The sequence below is a fragment of the Lonchura striata genome, chromosome 13 (assembly GCF_046129695.1).
Source record: "Lonchura striata isolate bLonStr1 chromosome 13, bLonStr1.mat, whole genome shotgun sequence".
NCBI lineage: Eukaryota > Metazoa > Chordata > Aves > Passeriformes > Estrildidae > Lonchura > Lonchura striata.
Window position 1 is genome coordinate 20,639,399 of NC_134615.1, and position 17,174 is coordinate 20,656,572.

At 43.9% G+C, this 17,174-nt stretch overlaps 1 protein-coding gene across 1 annotated transcript in view; it reads left to right on the forward strand.

The window, feature by feature from the left end:
* The first annotated feature begins 5,165 nt into the window (after nt 1–5,165).
* USP10 (ubiquitin specific peptidase 10) overlaps nt 5,166–17,174 on the forward strand; it is a 47,600-nt gene continuing 35,591 nt past the window's right edge. Inside the window, exon 1 of the mRNA XM_021541248.2 lies at nt 5,166–5,284. Coding sequence (XP_021396923.1) covers nt 5,264–5,284 — 21 coding nt within the window. The 5' untranslated portion in view covers nt 5,166–5,263. The remainder of the gene's footprint in view (nt 5,285–17,174) is intronic.

A 17,174-nucleotide genomic window follows, 5' to 3' on the forward strand; every position in this document is an offset into this window, starting at 1 on the left:
CCAAGGCCAGGCTGGACATTGGGGTTTGGAGCAGCCTGGGATAGTGGAAGGTGTCCCTGCCCATGGCAGGGGGTGAAACAAGATGAGTTTTGAGGTCCCTTCAAGCCAAACCATTCTGTGATTCTATGAAATTCCTTTTCACGTTTTTGCAGGTCTGACAAAAGATCCAGTCCAGTTTGTAGGGTGCTTTCAATGACAGTATTTAATGGAGTGTAGATAAACAATCTACAATTTCTTAACGTTGAACTTCATTGCATGAACAAAAGGCAGCTTCAGTGCTCATCAAAGCAAGCCTTGTTTCCCCTGGTGTGTGTGTTGGGGAAAATACCAAAGCCAGAGGCTCTGAGCGAGCGTGGGACATGTCCTGTGTCATTAGAGGTCATTGGGAGATGTACCTGTTGTTGCCAGAATTATTTTTCCATTATTGAAGGAACAAGTGATCCCCATTTGCATCTCCAAGCCCATGGCAGGGAGCACTTCTAAAGGCACAGTATGGCAGAGTGCCCCTGGATTTGGGATGTTGTGGATCCAGATGTGGCTGATGACCCCTATATTTAGGCTGTTCTGGATCCAAATGTGGCTGATCACCCCTTGGGAAGTGTCAGCAGACAGCACAGGGAGCTTGGAGATCACCCACGCTTCCCAGGGCTGCATAACTTTGGGGAATTGGTGTGCTGGGATTTCTGAAAAATGAAAGGGAGGATTTGTGTGATGCTAGTGGATTTTTTGCTGATTTTTGAGGTCTGAACAGTCCTCTTGGGGAGGAATTGCCAAAGGTGTATTCTCTTACTTCAGCCTGGCTCTTGAACCTGCACATCCCACTGCCTTCATCCCTAAGCCCTGTGAAGCATTTTACTCTTGCCAGGAAGCACAGCTCTTTCTTCTTGCCCCAGGGAAAAATAACTGGTGCTTTACCTCATTTTTAAAAATGTTTCCATTGCCAAATTCTGAGGAAAGCTCGTTTTACCTGAAACAAAGCAGCTACCAAAACCCTCAGGTTTGCTCTTCCCACACTTCCATGCCCGTATCGTGGCATTGGCACATCAAGGAGCTGCTCCTGTAACTCTGACATTAGGGAACAAATCCCTCGAGGTACCCTGAGGAAAAATCACAGCCTACTGTGAGATGCAGTTGTTTTGAAGGGCTGAGAAAGAAGATGGAAATATTTTTGTTCTCAAGTCGAAATTTTAAATTGAGAAAAATGTTCTGGTGTCTTTCTGTGTAAAAGATCTGAGTGCTTTCTGTGGTTTCTTCAAGGACTGCTGATTTTCTGGGCGCTGTTCAGGATTCCAGATTCTTGCATGACAGCAAAAAAAGGGGTTGTGTGTCTAGGGAATGTAAAGAAATAATTTCACCTTCAGTACTCTTTCTGAGAGCAATTTAACTTGCAGAAAACAAGCCCAGATTTGAATTGTGATTCTTCCCTTGCTGGTATGTCTTACAGAAGCTCTGACCAGTAAGACAAAATAAAAGCTGGCGTGACAGGTTTTAAATATTATTTTGTTTCAGCTTCTTGAGCTATTTCAGTTCTCATGAATGTAATAATGAGCGAGATGCTAATTATTCCTTCATGAACTTATGGCTCTGGGGTGTCTCAGGGATCAGGTCAGGGCAGATGGAGAGATTTTGTCACCACGCTGTGAGAGTCAGAGCACAGCTCAGCCACTCACAGCTTCCTCCTCCATCCTGGTAACTGCACACAGGGAGGACACAGCCCAGTCATGGGGTTGTTGGTGCTACACACATTTCTTAGTTCCTCCTGGAACTTGGAATGGCTTTGGGAAAAAATATACCTTTGTTCTATGGTGATGGGTTTGGTGACAAAACACAAGGGGAAGGTGAGATGGAGACTTGCTGGTTCTTTTGATGCTACAGAACTGACAGAGATGATTGAATGAGAAGAGGGAAGACTTATATTTAAGATAAGGATGAATAAGTCACAATTAATTAGCCAGAAGTTCTGCATAGATAATTGAAACACTGAGTCAAGCAGCCACATGATCTACTGAAGGCTTGTCCATTCTTCAAATGTGTTTCTGCTTGAACTAGTCCATGCTTAAGCTTTTTTACATCAGCAAATCTTTTACAATTGTTCAACAAATTTAGGAATGTGGAATTTGAAGTCAGGTTTGCATTAACCCATTTTTTTGGAACTAAATAGCTGCAGTTTGTGTCCTGTGCTACCTGTCTAAAGTCTTCCACCTGCAGAACCATTCCTGCCTTTCTGCTCTCAGGTTCCCTTTGCCCACTCCCAGTGCCTGCTGCTGGCCTGGGGCATTTAGGGCTCAGAAAGTTAAAAAAATATTACCAAGGTTGATAATTCTACAATCTCCCGTGCTGACCTAGAGCTGGCTGGTTCTCTACTGAAAATGTAAATATCCTATTTTAAAGATGAGCCAACTGACACTCCCTGAGATCCAGCCAGGGCTTGCAAATGCTTTATGTAGGCAAAGCCCTTATTGGACTTAGAAATTGCTGGGATAAAAGTTCTGCATCTCTGAAAAAAAAAAAGTCCTGGGAGCTCCTGAAGTTCTTGGCACCAGGAGGAAGTTCTACAAGGGCAGTACTAAACCTCCTGAAGTATTCCCTCTGTCCCTGAAAAAGCGGGTGCGAGGGTCCTGAGGGCTCCAGCTCCCCAAAAGTCATCCTGAGAAGTGCTCAGAATACATGTGTACACATCTGGCACTGTCACGAGCACGGATCTCATGACCTTGTGAAGTCCCAAGGAGTCCCCAGCGCTTTGCATTCCCAGCAGGATAAGAGCAATTACAGCAGGACCTGGAGCCAGATACCCTGGGAGTGGTTTATCCTTTATTTCCACAGCCACGGACCTCATTTGGTTTTGATAAATCCACACGTTGGTAAGAACATTGCTCCACGAATCTTAAGAATGTGTATATGCAGAAAGAAAAAATATGACACTGGTTATTTTTTTTAATTTGGAAAAGCAGCTTGTTGATTTGGAGGGATAATTCACAGCCACTGGCATAAAGGATGTAAGAAAATACAACTGGTTTATGCAATGAAAGCAGTAATGAAATAACAGGTTACTAAAACCAGCAAAAATTAATAAAATAGAACCGAGGTGAAACTTTGCAGCAGGTAAGTTTCATCAAAGCACTGTATTACAAAAACAAACAAACAAACAAAAAAACCAAACCCTTAGATTATTAGGAAATATTGCGGTTAAATGTTAACAGATATATAACTAAACTATACTAAGATGGGATAAAATTGAACATGTTTAAAATGTTGCTGAATGAGACAGTGATATCCTTTCTCAGTTTTCACCCTCAGCTCTGGGCTTTAGCAGTTTTGGTATTTGAACTCTCTGCTTTCCAGGCTGAAGACACTGTGTTCATTTGTATTTTGAAACAGTCAGTTTACTTAGGCAGCATTGTGGGCAGAAGGGAATTTTGCCTTCAACCAGATGAGCCACGTAAGGGTTTTCATTCCATTATTTACCTTGTAAATTAGACTCCCGAGGGGAGAGGGGCTTTCAGACGTTTGAACTGCTGTATGCAAAAAGCCTGAACATTTGTCTCCCTTTTTTGTTTCTCCCTTTTAATATTAACCAGCCATTTTTACTGCTGCTTCTCTGCCTCAGGACAGCACAGCAACACTTGCGAGAGACAAAAGCGAGGGAGCGGCAGCTGGGTGTGTCAGCTGGGAGGGTAAAGGCTGATAGAGAAAATCATTTATTGTCATTAGCACACGGCAAGTGTTGCTCTTCACAAAACAGGAGGGACGTGTCCTTGTCGTGGAGACGGGGAGGAATCTTCTTCCCACTTTCCGTGAACAGCCAAAGACACAGAGTTCTTGTGTGCTCTTCCTTTTCTTCTATTTAACTTTCTCACCGATTTAAAGTTGTCTCTATCACTCGCTGCCCAGCCGAATTAGACTTTTGCAGGACTTGGTAGTTTGTGTAAGGGAAAAAAATATGGACTAAATTAGCGATTAATTTGATGGATTCTTGCCTGGGGGTTTCAGTATTGTTATGACTCAATCCGCTCAAAATCATGAGATTGGCTTAGTCATTGCTAATTTTTTTTTTTTTTTCCTCTCCTAGATACAAACTCTGAACCCATTCCCATCCTGGTTATTTGGGACAGAGATGGGACAGCTTCGCTCTGGCATCATCTGGGCACACAGCTTTGCTTGGAACTTGCCAGATTGACCCTCAGCATCTGTAAAAGCCTGAAATCTGGACAGGTGAAATCTGGACGTTAGGAGGAATTTATTCACAGAAAGGGTGATTAAACATTGGAATGGACTGTCCAGGCTGGTGGTGGAATCACCATCCCTGGAGGTGTCCAAGGAATGCCTGGATGTGGCACTCGGTGCTCTGGGCTGGCTGACAAGGGATTGGTCACAGGGTGGACTAGGTGGTCTTGGAAGGCTTTCCCAACTTAATCAAGGAGTCATGTAATTAATTCTTTGGGTTGGAAAGGAGCTCTGGAGATCACCCAGCCCTGGACCTTGCCAAGGTAAGGACACCCGGAGCAGGTGACACCGGAACTTGGCCAGGTGTGCTCGGAATGTTTCCCTCAAAGAGACTCCAGGCCCTCCTTGGGCAGCTATTCCAGAGCTCTGCCACCTTACGTGAACAGAAATTCCCTCTCATGTTGAGCTGAAACTTCTTTATGGTTTATTTTATGGCCACTGCTGCTTGTCCTGTTGTTGAGCACCAGCCTGGCACAGGCGCCCAGAGCAGCCGTGGCCGCCCTGCATCCCTGGCAGTGCCCAAGCCAGGCCGGACAGCGCTTGGAGCGACCTGCGATAGCAAAAAGCGTCTCTGCCCATGGCAGGGGGCGGAACTGGATCGTCTTTAAGCTCCCTCCCAACCCAACCCATCCCATGATTCTGCGATCCTTTTGGCACCCGCCCTGCCGATATTTCTTCACACGCACTAACGAGATCCCCCTCTCAGCCTCCTCTTCCCCAGGCTAAACCCTCCCCGCTCCCTCACCCTCCCACAGGGGCGATGCCGGGCGCGGCGTTGCGGGGACGCTCTCGGGGCTCCCCGCCCGCCTTCCCGCCCCGCTCCCCTCAGGGGGGCGGAGCCGCCTCCCGCCCTTTTCCCTGGGCGCCCTCAGCTCCCGCCCCGTGCGCGCGCAGCGGGCGGGCGGGGACGGCGCATGCGCGGTGCGGCGCGCGCCCGCCCGCCCGGCCCGGCTGGTGCGTGCGAGGGAGAAGATGGCGGCGGCGGGGGCGGCGGCGTGAGGGGCCGGGACCGCCGAGCTCCCCGGGGACGCGGGGCGCCATGGCCCTGCACGGCGCTCAGGTACCGCCCGGGCCCGCGGGCAGCCCTGCGCCACCGCGCCCGGACCCCGCCGGGCTCCCGGCGGCGGGCGGGCCCCGGGATGTTGGAGGAGGAGGGGGGGGGAGCGTGGTGGCCGGGAGTAGGCCCAGGGTGATTGTGCACGTTCATTGAATGTGCCGAGGGCGGTGGGGCGGCCTCGCTGCCCGCGGGGGTGGCGGATCCGGCGCTCCCGGGGCGGAATTCCCATCCCGGAGGGGTCCGGAGTGCGGGGGGCCGGCCCCGCTCCGGTGTCGGTGTCGCCACGCCGGGGCCCGGGGCGGGGGTGTCGGTGCTGAGCCCCCGCCCGAGGGCGGCTCGGACAGAGCGCATCGCTCCGGCTGCGCTTTTTAATTTTTTGGAGTGGGGGGAGAGGCAGAAACGTTTCTATAACGAGAAGGGAATAAGGAGATTTGTAAACTAATCCTCCCCCCTCCCCCCCGCCCAAACACTCGATAAACCCCGGCGCATCGGGGTGCAAAGGGCTGAGTGTTGCAAGATCGCCGTGCACGGGGATGCGTGTGCGGATTCCATGGATCCCACTGGCTGAACCAGCCCGGAGATTTGTGCACCGAGTGGAAAAAAAACTGCAGTAGTGGTGGTTTTTCGCTGGAACTTTACAGCTGGGTTCCTGGGCTAATCCAGTGTGTGCTTAGAGCGAATTATTGAATGGGTTCGCTTCTCTGTTTCCCTTAAGGTTTTTCTCCCAAAGAGATTGGAAGCAGGAATGTCAGGAAAAGCGTGTGGAGCTCTGGAGTGTTTTATTTGCAAGGACTTTGAGCAACTTTTTTGTTTAGCAAATAATAAAGTTTAGAAAACTGTGGTGGTGTTAAACATAATTTTGTTAAGGATCCGTGTCTTCTGTCATAGGAAGCACGTTTCATAAAATGTAAGTAATTTCGAACAGGGTGATGCTTTATTGTAAGTTCTGTAGGTTTCAGGGTTTTTTCCTCCATGAAGTTAAGTTACACATCAAATAAAGACGTGAACTGGTGGCACTGGCATTTCCATTTTAAAAAGTTTGTAATTGGTGAAAACTATACCGACATTTCTTGTCCAGCTTGATTTATTTATGTTTGAGGGCAAAACGTGAGTGCCTTTGTTAATGTGGGTGTTCTTAAGGCAGCTGCAGTGTCTGGAGTTTGTTTCAAAATTAAGACTAATTTTAAAAATTTGCGTCCTTCTAGTTTTATTTCAAAGTAAGGGAAACTCACTTACTTTTGGACCTTTTTTATTGTCCCAATGAATGATTTTTGAATGCAGATACCTCAGGAGGATTCAGTGTCCGACTCAAGAGTTGTTTCACTGCCTGCTTTCTCCCCCCTCAGCCATACATGTGGTCAGTTTGATAACTTTGGGGTTTAAAATGCAGCTATTTTCATGATTCAGCGGAGTTAAGGACGTGTCTTGGTCTGTACATAATTTTGCTGGTGTACTTGAAAACAAGAAAACTTAGGCTGATGATTTAGTTTATGGTGAAATGCTCCATAGCTGAAATTTAAACTGGGCTGTAAATTCATCTTTAGTAGCAACTTGAGCATAGACTATTTTAAATCATCCCCCTCTGTAGGTAAAGGTGAATATTAGGCCTCGTGTGGTTGCTGCTGAACTTACATTATTTGTATTAGATAGTATAAAATGTGGAACATATATATTGTGGAAGCACATTTGTAAGATACTGTTTAGCTAATACTTTGTTCATATTACTGGTTTTGGGTTTTTTTATCCATTTTAACCAGTTTATTGAGATGATGTCTGGGATTTATTTGAGTACATCTTCCAGAACAGTGCTGTGATGCTGAATTAAGGTAACAATGTTTTGCAGCCTTTGGGATGAAAAGCCTGAAGATAATAAGTTCAGGGATGCAGTTTCACATGTAGATGTTTCCTTTTTGTTTTAGGATGGTAGTATTGCAGATGAGTAGAAAAAGTAAGAAAGTTTTGATAAAACTTGCCTGTTCTGAGTACAAGATAAATAAGATTATTGAGTCATTATGTTCATGTCATGATGCAGAAGTAGACAGAAGTGTTTTCTTCTTCCATATCTCTAATTTGGGTGTACCATCATTGAGGCATTTTTTGTCACACAGGGGAAAAAACATCTTCAAGAAAATCCCGCTGCTCCTCCAGCTAAAATGCAGAGTCAGATTTCTGCCAATGGATGGATTCATGGAATAGTGGGCAGAAATATTTCATCAGTCAGTTTGCACATTGTGACAAATGACTCCTGAAACCCCATCATATTGAATATTTCCATTGATTTTGGGTGGCCAGCTCAGCAGGCGCAGAAGCGTTTGATAGCACAGTTCAGATATTGCTGGTCTTTGTGCCTCTATTCCATGTCACTATTTCATAATCATCTCATGAGGTTTAAGTGTTGCTGTCGGTCTGCTGGGTGTGTGCTGACTGTACTCACAGTCTGTCCTTTTTTAAGGTGAGCTACAAGTAAACCTGCTGTGTATTGCTCCATGACACTAAAGATGCTAAGCTGATCTAGTTAAAACCACTTGTCATCAAGGGCATCTAAAAATCTCTTGAAAAAATAAAAAAGGACAACTTAAAAACTATTTCTCTGTAAAGAATAAAACTCTGTAGGAACTGTATAAACAGTTGTTTCAGCCACTTTTTCTATTGTTTTTCATAGAAAGAATTAATACAGGCGCATCATTTGTAAATCCTGTGAAAACAAGTTAAGCAGAAGAAAGGATACCATAGCAGAATGAATCATTTATGCTTGTTTTGCTCTCCCACCATTACTGTGGTGTCAAATGAACTCGGTGCCATTTTAAATGTACCACGTTGGCCCCAAACCCGGCTGAAGTGAAAACCAGGCGAGTTTGAGCTGAGAAAAAAAAAGCTGAAACAGCTCCTAAGCTGCTCATCCTCACCCAGGTTGTGTCTGGCCTGGCAACCAGAAGAACTGGAACTCAGAACATGGCATGCAACCTGACTCCCTGAAACACTGCACTGCAAACTGCTTCTTTTATGGCCGGCTTGGAGGGCTGCTCCCTGGCAGGGTGCAGTTTGATGTTTTCTTAAGCCAGGACTCTTTCTAGAAGACAAAAAAAAAAAAAGAAAAATAAAAAAAAGCAGCAGCCTGCAGGCATTTGTGCTGTGCTGTCTTTGCAGTGTCTTGCCTGATGTTTGTGGTGATTAGGAAATCGATGTCGTGAAAATAATGTCCAAAAAATGTTTGTTATGCAGCTGGATGAGTTTCTTGTGTACAGATGTGTAACGTTGGAGTGTCCTCACGGGCAGAAAGAAATGTTTGGGGATGGGGCAATTGGATTGTGTCAGGTTTGTGAAATCCACTGAAGATGTGGGGGACACCCTGAACACAAAATAAAAGGTGGCCGTGGGAAAGAGCTGCTGGGAGTGGAATTGGAGGGAGGTGTGTGAGTGCCCCATCTTGCTGCAGCTGCTCAGTTGCTGTTGTCTTTTAAAGGTCTGAATAAGCTGAATTTGGCTTTTTTTCATTGCTCAGAAGGGTCTGGGCTCATCTTTTACCCATGGAGTGAGCAGTTATTCCAGGCTTCTGTGATCTTGGGAATTGGGGCTGCAGCTGAAACCGGGAGTTTCGGTAGCCAGAAGGGATCATTTGCCTTTCTAAAATGTGAATGGTGAATCCACACAGAGTAAAGTGGGTGAATGTGGGTTGGTTGACTTAAAAAAAGGAAGTCTGGGAAAACTGACATAGAACTTAAATTTGGAACTATATGGCAGCATGCAAATAGGCTAAAACCCACAGGTTTTGTGAATCACTGCTATTTATTCTGTGTATTCTAGACTATAGCACTGATCTGGAGACTTCTTAGAATGGATCCAGCCATTTACCTATTAATAAATCCAGTTTCTGTAGGCAGTTGCTCAGACATACTGGTCTTTCCATTCATGTAGCTGTTAAAATACTTGTAAAGTTAAGTGGGGTTTTGTTTGTAGGTAAACTGAGCAGTCTCATTTCTTAGTGATCGACACACAACGTGCTGTGTTGTACAAAACTGCCAGATCTGTTAGAATAGAAGTTGCTGGCCTTGGGCCACTGGATTATAGTCATTTGTCACTCTAATGCCATTTCAGCAATGTAGATGTTCATTTCCAAAGAATTAAACATGCTGGAACTGCGGTTTTTCTTTTTGATGGAAGTGTTTTATGTGTGATCATTAAACATACAACTGGGGATTAGGGAACAAAGGGTAATGCTTCATGGTGAAAAAAGTGTGTGTGTGTGTACATGTGTGTGTGTTTGTATATTCAGACATTCCATAATAGAATAGTCTGATATTTTAAAATTGAGGTTCTGAAACCTATTTTTGTTTTATGAAATTGTGCCATAGGTATTTAAGACTGTGTTTTAAGTATTTCCAATAATGGGACTGTGTTGGTTATTTTTAAAACACTTAAAAGGATTCTGTTTTGTTAGTGCTCATGTTAATATATTCATTAATGCTTTAATAGAGTAAAACTTTGAAGTCTTTTCATTTTGTATTTGACTCTGTAATACCTAATTTATTTCCAGATATTCCTGATATTTTAAATATGTGTAAGAACTTTTCCTCCTTGTTTGGCAGCATATGATCTATTGATCTTCAGTGTGTGCTACAAGGTCTGTTTTTCTTCACCAGTAGTGTGCAGGAGGAAGATTAAATCACAGTAGCCTTAACAAAATGTTTGTGTAAGGCTTCTTTGAATCGTACACCTTGTGGAAAAAAACATCTGTTCTTCAAATCAAGAAAGGCTTGTTGAGATTCTGTGGTAGCCACCAATGTCAGTGCCGTAGGAAAGAAATGTACCAGGAGCACTTTGGGGAATTTGCTGCTTGTAGTATTAAATGTGAATTCACATCATGGATAGAAGCTTTAAAAGAAGCACCGTGTATTATTTGCATTGGAATTATAGTAGGAAAGAAAGGGATATAGATGGGCTGCCATCGATGGTAATGTTAACACAAACTGGAAAACCACTTAAGGGATCTGAAATTTTTTTGCTTTGTTAAAAAAGTAAATACCCCAAGTGAGGCTCTGCTTTGAGGTGGAAGAGAAAACTGCACAATCTGTAAGAAGCTGTAAAGAAGAGCTTGTCTCTAAAGGTTGTGTGAAAAATGCATTTAAAAAAACATGCAAGAAAGTAGGTTTTCTTCAAAGAATTTTGTGTATGAAAGACTTCTTATTTTGTTTGAAATCCACTGGGCAGACCAGCAGAAATAGTTGAGCTATTCCCTCAGTGCACTGGGCATATTTTTTCATACAACGTTTAGAGCCTGCTCAAGTGATTCACATATTTCCTGCCTCATTTTTCCCCCTGAATGTTGCACACTGACAATGCATTTGCCACTGTAACTCAAAAATACAGAAGTCGTGTATCATCCATACAAATAAGTGAAAGCTTCTGGTCCAAAAATGTTTTGTCTTGATGGAGTGGGATGTCTTTGCAGGTAATAGAACAACCTGTTCAGATAGGTAAGATACTGATAATCCCTTGAATTCTTGGTGTAAGCTTTAGGCTGGATGGAGAGGGAAGTGACAAAAGTTCAGTTAATTTGTTTAATGGTAGAGGCAGGCAATTAGATTAGTTGTATTCAAATAATGGCTTTGGACTATGTTACTTAGGGAGGATATTCAGTTCAAAAGGAGGCTGGTATATAGTGTGGAATGGCCTTGTCATTTTAAATGTGAGTAGATAGGGTAAAAAGGAGAGGGAAGTCAAGCAGAAAGGAAAAGAGTCATTGTCAGCACAGGTAACAGCTGAATTGCAAAAAGAATCGAGTTCTCTTGAGTTCCAGTCTACTTAGTCTAGCCATTAAATCTTATGGGTTCTAATAATAGCTAGCTGACCAAAGAAAGAAAGAAATAGCACTCTGATGTCCTTACAGCATGGAAAACCTCACTTTCTGTTCTGCTGCTGCCTTTGGGATACAAATCCAAAACCACAACAGTTTGAAAATGCCTGTGGAGCACTGTCGTTAATTGATAGAAAGTTGGAAAAAAGTCAAAGACAACTTATTGAGGCAATTTCCACTTATTTAGGCAGTACTCACTTTCTTCTCAGTTAAGGGCTGTGACCATAGACCATTGCTGTTAAGAAGTTTAGGCTTCCACATTTCATCACACATGGTGAGAACTCCCTAATAGAACTTGAAACAACAACAACAAAAAAAGAGTTTATGCAGTTAGTGTGCTTTCAGAGCAGACAAAAACGAGATACATAAAATTGTCATCCTGGCATTGCAAGCAACAGAAAATGTAAGTGCAGCAGAGTCAGAAGCGTGAAAGAGGATCAGTCAGCTTTCAGAGCAGAAGAAATAAAACTGTTGAATTTGTTCCTGTCAACAGGTTCATGGTCTCAGTCTCTTGAACTTCACCGTAGTCCAGACATAGTTCTGGGCTGTGGTGGTCACCGGGCTGTGGTGGTCACTCTTGTTGCTGTGAGTCCAGGTGGCAGATGCTGCCGTGGTGTTCCAGGTGTTGCCAGAGCTGTTTCCTCAACTGGAGAGGATAAAGGCAGTGGATGTGTATTACACTTGACACTAATGATTGTCACATTAAGGCTGATACGATTTTCTGATTTGATCCAATCACATCATTGAAATAGAGATTTCTCCAAGTTATCATTGGCGTTGAGCCCTGCAGAGTGGTGTGGTAGGGCAGCTGTGCACATTTTTCCCCTTTGCTTTGTGCTGCTGGCAGTGGTGGGTGCCAGGGGCTCGGAGGGGTCCCTCCTGCCCAGCAGCAGTGCTCCAGTGGGGCTGAGCTGTGGAGCCTGTGTTTTCATGGTAGTGTGACTTCATAATTGGTCTGAATTCCTCCTGGATTTTTATGGTTAGGAAAGAGATGAGCTAAGAGTTAAGGTGGTTTTTAGCCATTTGGTATTCAAACCATACCAAAGCGTGTGTGCTCTAAATTTATTTATTTTGTGACAGCTTGAAAAAAACCACTTGTAATTAGTGAACAACTGCTTATTGGCGGGTCTGAGTGTCTAGCACATCCAGTGTGTTTACTGAGTAGCCAGTAATATTTGTTAATGACAGACATCTCTAATGTGAAATTTAAATCAGTTTGTATTTTCTAGTTCAGTTTGTGTTTTCTGCCTTACTTGCAAAACAACCATTTTGAACAGTTGTGCAATTCATTGCTTTACTGAATGTCATTATGATTTGCAAGATCTCTTAATTAGATTTGGGACCAAAGGAGGAAGTGAACAGACCCATGGGGAGCATGTTCTTCCAAAAACCACCAAAGTTGGTGTTGTTCGGAAGTGGAAAGTCTCACAGGTTCAGAGTGTGCAGAAGAGTGTGAGGGTTGAGGGTGTGGTCTCATCATTGTTGCTCAACCTTGTCTGCATTGTGGGCCAGATGACAATTTGGTGGTACTTCAGTGGGGTCTCCAAAGCCACGGATGGGTGAGGGAGAGGAGACACGGGGTGCTGGAGTTGCAGACGAGCTGGTGGAGCTGTGGGTGAGAGCAGGGACACTGCAGACAGAGCTGCTCCTGCCTCTGGCCCTGCACTGAGGCAGCTGAAGAGCCAGAGCAGAGCTGCCTGTGCTCCTGCTGGTGTCGATATTCCCGTTCCGAGCTGCTCATCCAAGGAGGTGGTGACTCAACTCCTGCCTGCCTGGAGGGTACACGAGCTGGGGGTGTGCTCTGCTCTCTGAGCACCGGGGGCTTCAGCAGTTTGTCAGAATATTCTGGTTTGATTGCTTTTTTACCTTCAGAAAGCAAAAGAATTTCAGTATCTTTGAGACTCTAAATGTGTTGGGAAGTATCTGGAGTGCTGTTTTGTGCATTCTGTTCATTCATATGTGCAAAAGAACTCTGAATGCTGACAGAAGATGTTGTACAAGGAAAGACATAAAGTAGCAGCATTATCAGTGGTAGTCTTTTGGAATGAGCTTAACTTTGACAATTTTAAGATTTTTTTTTCTTGCTGTATACCTACTGCCATACTCATACCCAATTTTTAATGCTGTCACTTAAAAATATGAGTATGTACTGTGCTTACTGTTTGGGCTTTGGTGGCAGCAGTGTATTAATCTGTGCATTTGTTTTAACAGCTGTGTTGCATCTACATAAAGTTGTTTTGCAGACACATAAGCTCTAAAACTGTCTCGGGAGGCGGTGGCATATGTGTGGTGTCCCAATTTTCATTTTAACTTGCAAACCCCTTCAAAATACAAAGTTGCTGTCACAGGTTTTGCCAGATCCATGCAGGTTTCCACCTGCCATGTGTTGGGCTGGTATAGGAGGTGGATGGCTGAGAATGTCCTGGGAATCAGAACATGGGATGCTGTCCTCATGGGACATCCCACATCCATGTGGTGTCCTGGAAGGGGCTGGAGTTCCTTCAGGAGAAAGCACAGCAAGAACCTCTGCAGGTTCAAACTTCAGCTGATACAGAACTTAAAATATTGGTGACTTTATTCTGTAGTGATAGTTGTGTTTTGTTTCTGTGATCCCCATGAGTCATTTACCAATCATTGTGTTTTTCACATAGTCTCTGGTTTATTTTTGGCTGTTTCTCTATGAGATAACCCATTTTTGACAGGTCACAACTCGCAGAGGGGAAAGTCTCATTCTTCCTTGTTCCTGGCCACTTGTATATTCTGCTTGGCACTGGTTCCTCACTTCTTTAACACTCCTTCCACCAGCAGAAAAAAATAAATAAAAAGTCATCTGGATAAGTTTTTCTCAATTTGTCAGTAATCACCTCACTGATCATTCGGCCTGTGGAGAAGAGATGAGATTGTCAATCCAGCAAAATGTTCTAAGCATTCGGCTTTTCAAAAATTTAGGGTTGAGATGTGAAGTTAGGCTATCAAAAGAGGCATATGAGTCCTGGGCAGGTGGGCTTAGCTGCTTTCCAAAAGTGTTAATCTGTGTTCCTTGTCAGGATGGAGTCCAGATAGCTAATTTTTACCTCACCTAATCTTAGCTATCCTAAATCCTGCCCTGAGTAATTGCTTGTGAAAAGCATTGTGTGGGTGATTCCTTTGCTGAGCTGCTGTTAGAGAAAGATTTTAGTTTTCCACAATTTAGCTGCAGTAATTCAGAGGCTATGCATTCTTTTTCCCACTTTTCTTTATTGTATTAAGAAAACTGTATTTCCTAGCTTGCTTGACAAATAGGAGCAGCAATCTCCTCACTGCCCAGGTTGGAATGGTTCCCTTGGATGGTCTGGATTGATCCTTTGAGGTATTTGTCCTCTGTGAAGATGAGAGTAGTGGAAATCAGCAAAGAAAATATCAAACATACACAAACTAGTGGGAATCTAATGAAGATGTAAGCAGTCTAAATTTTGCAGCTTTGCTTTTGATTGCTGTATGTTAAAAGCCTAATTTTTAGTGTAATTTCCATATTTAAAATAATAGGGTGCCATCCTGAATACTGGCTGCTGTACCTGCAAGGTTGGCACCTTCACCTGTATGGGGAGGGCACTCACTGTCCAGTCACATGGAGCAGCTCACAAGAGAGGGAGTGTGAGATACAAACTGCTGGAACTGAACTAAAGAGATTCCTCTCAACAGTAGGACTGTCACTCCAGAATTTTGGGTGATAGTTCAGCTTTTGGAAGGGAGAGTGGTCTGGGAGGCACAAAACCCAATTTCAATTTTTTTTTCTCCTTTGCTTTCTCTACCAATAACTTCAGCTCCTCTGTCAGCTCTTCATCTAACTCTTGTTCCTCATCTTTGGCCTCTTCAAGCCAATTGTAATATTTTTGAACAACTTACAGCATGCCCATATTTAATCTATTTCATTTCTTTAATGTCAGATTCTTCCTTTTTTTTACTCCTAGAGCTCTGCTTCTGACTTCTCCTTTTTAATAACATCACCCAAGTCTAGATCTGTTGGTTTTTCTTTTTTAAACCATGAATTTGAAGGATAAAAGCAGCCTGTGAGGTAAACTCAGATACAGCAAGATGGGCAGAAAGGCTTTGCTGTGGCAGTGCCGGTGCCAGGGCAGCTCTGCAGTCTCTGAGCTGGAAGCCATTCCAGGAAAGCCAGGCTTTGTTCCCTCAGCCCAGAGCATCCTGCCTGGCCAGGGCAGGAATGTGCTGGCTCCTGGTACTGCAGACTCTGGGGATGGCAGGGAAGATGCATCTGCAGGTTTTGCACATTGAGGAACTGAGCGAAGCTTGTGGAAAACAATCCTTCAGGATCTTAGCTGCTGGAGTATCTGCTAGATAAAGATTTTGTAAACCACAGAAAAAGGTGGATTTATGGAATGTGCCTGGACAGCTGTGAGGTGTTCCAAGGCAATTTGCTTTTTACTGTGACTCAGTGTTCTCCAGATGCAGAACTGATTTTACCACGGTGCTCTTAGAACTTCATCCCACTGAAGGTGTCTGGCACTGAAGCTTGCAGCTCTAATGATTTTAGTTTGGCAGAGCAAAAAAAAAAGGCCAGCACTAAGGGTTTTCTGCTGGGAAGTATTAGATAAAATTACTAAGGGATTGTTTTGCCTGCTCCACCTGTAATAAAAGAGTAGTTAAACTGGCTGTGTTCTTGAGGAACTTCATGTTCCAGCTTCTGTTTCCTCAGAGCTTATCATGCAGTGACAAATCAGAATAATGCAAGTCTTAATTATTTTTGCTCTTCATTATAGAGAGAGTTTCCAATTTGCACATAGACTCAATAGCTAGTTCAGTGCAAGAGGAGCCTGCAGAGCTTGAAGTAAATGTGTTTGCTGAGTTATGAGCAACCAGCCTGGAGCTGGTGTTTCCAAACTTCTAGAGGGTGTGAAGAGATAGAGCCTCGGCCAGAGGTTTTTTACCAACCATGGTGCTTGAATTCAGAACTGAGGAAGGACCAATCTCCTTGTTTGGGAAGTATTTCTTTTTCATTTGATATTTGTGAGGCCTGCCAGCTTGGAGATTATTATAGGAAAATATTTTTGTTTGGCTTGTATTTAGATTTAACATAACAAGAAAACAGGAAAATGTTACTACTTTATCACAGGCAGATGTTCTGTGGGTTTGTAGTGGTGGTGGAAAGGTGTCAGTAATTCCTACTTTTGCTCTCCAAAGAGCCAAGAGTTGATGTAATCACCTCTCACAATTCAGTTACCTCCCTCTGCTCTTGCCTGGAATGCACTTTGCAGGTACTCCTGCTGTAGTCCCCAAATGCCTGCTCTTCATGTGTGTTCCTACCTGGAGTGCCAGGGGAAGGTGCAGGGGAGTTGTTTTCTCATCCAGAACACTCGATGGTGTGCCACGGGATGCAAATTAAAAGTTGTATATAAAATGTAGATACAGTTCTCCTGTCAGGGGCCATTGCCTTATGGTCATGTACGAGTGCTACAGTTGCATTGCCTGCCTTATGCTGTGATTATTTACAAAATAAGATCGTGCCTGTTTCGGTGGGCTTTTTCTTTGTTGTTTTGTGGAACAGGAGAATATCAGCTGGGGCAAATCTGAAATGTGAAGCAGCAGAGGTTTTCTGCTGGTGCAGTTCCTGCACGTGGGAAGATAAGGAGTCTTTGTGGAACAGCTCACTCAGAAATGCAGTGGTGCCTGTGTGACATGGGTTGGTTTTTATTCTTCCACTCCCTTTTTCTCCCCACTGCTCACTACACTGGCCATTTTATAGACGACTTCCTTGGGCTGGATGCACTTTGTGGCAGCTGCTGTTTGAAATAGAGGAGTGCCAACAGGCACCTCATTATTTGAAACAGAATGAGGAGCATACATAAACAGAACTTGTTTGGGTGTAAGAAATTGGCAGGATTTTCTATGGTTGTTGTTCAGTTTATTGCTTTGATTTGAAGTATGTTATATAATTGATAAAAAGAGTACAACCTGCTCTGCTTTTGTGAATATTTGAGTTACAATATTCAGGATAAACTGGTGAGTGCTCCCTTAATCAGGCTGTAAGGGGTGATTTGG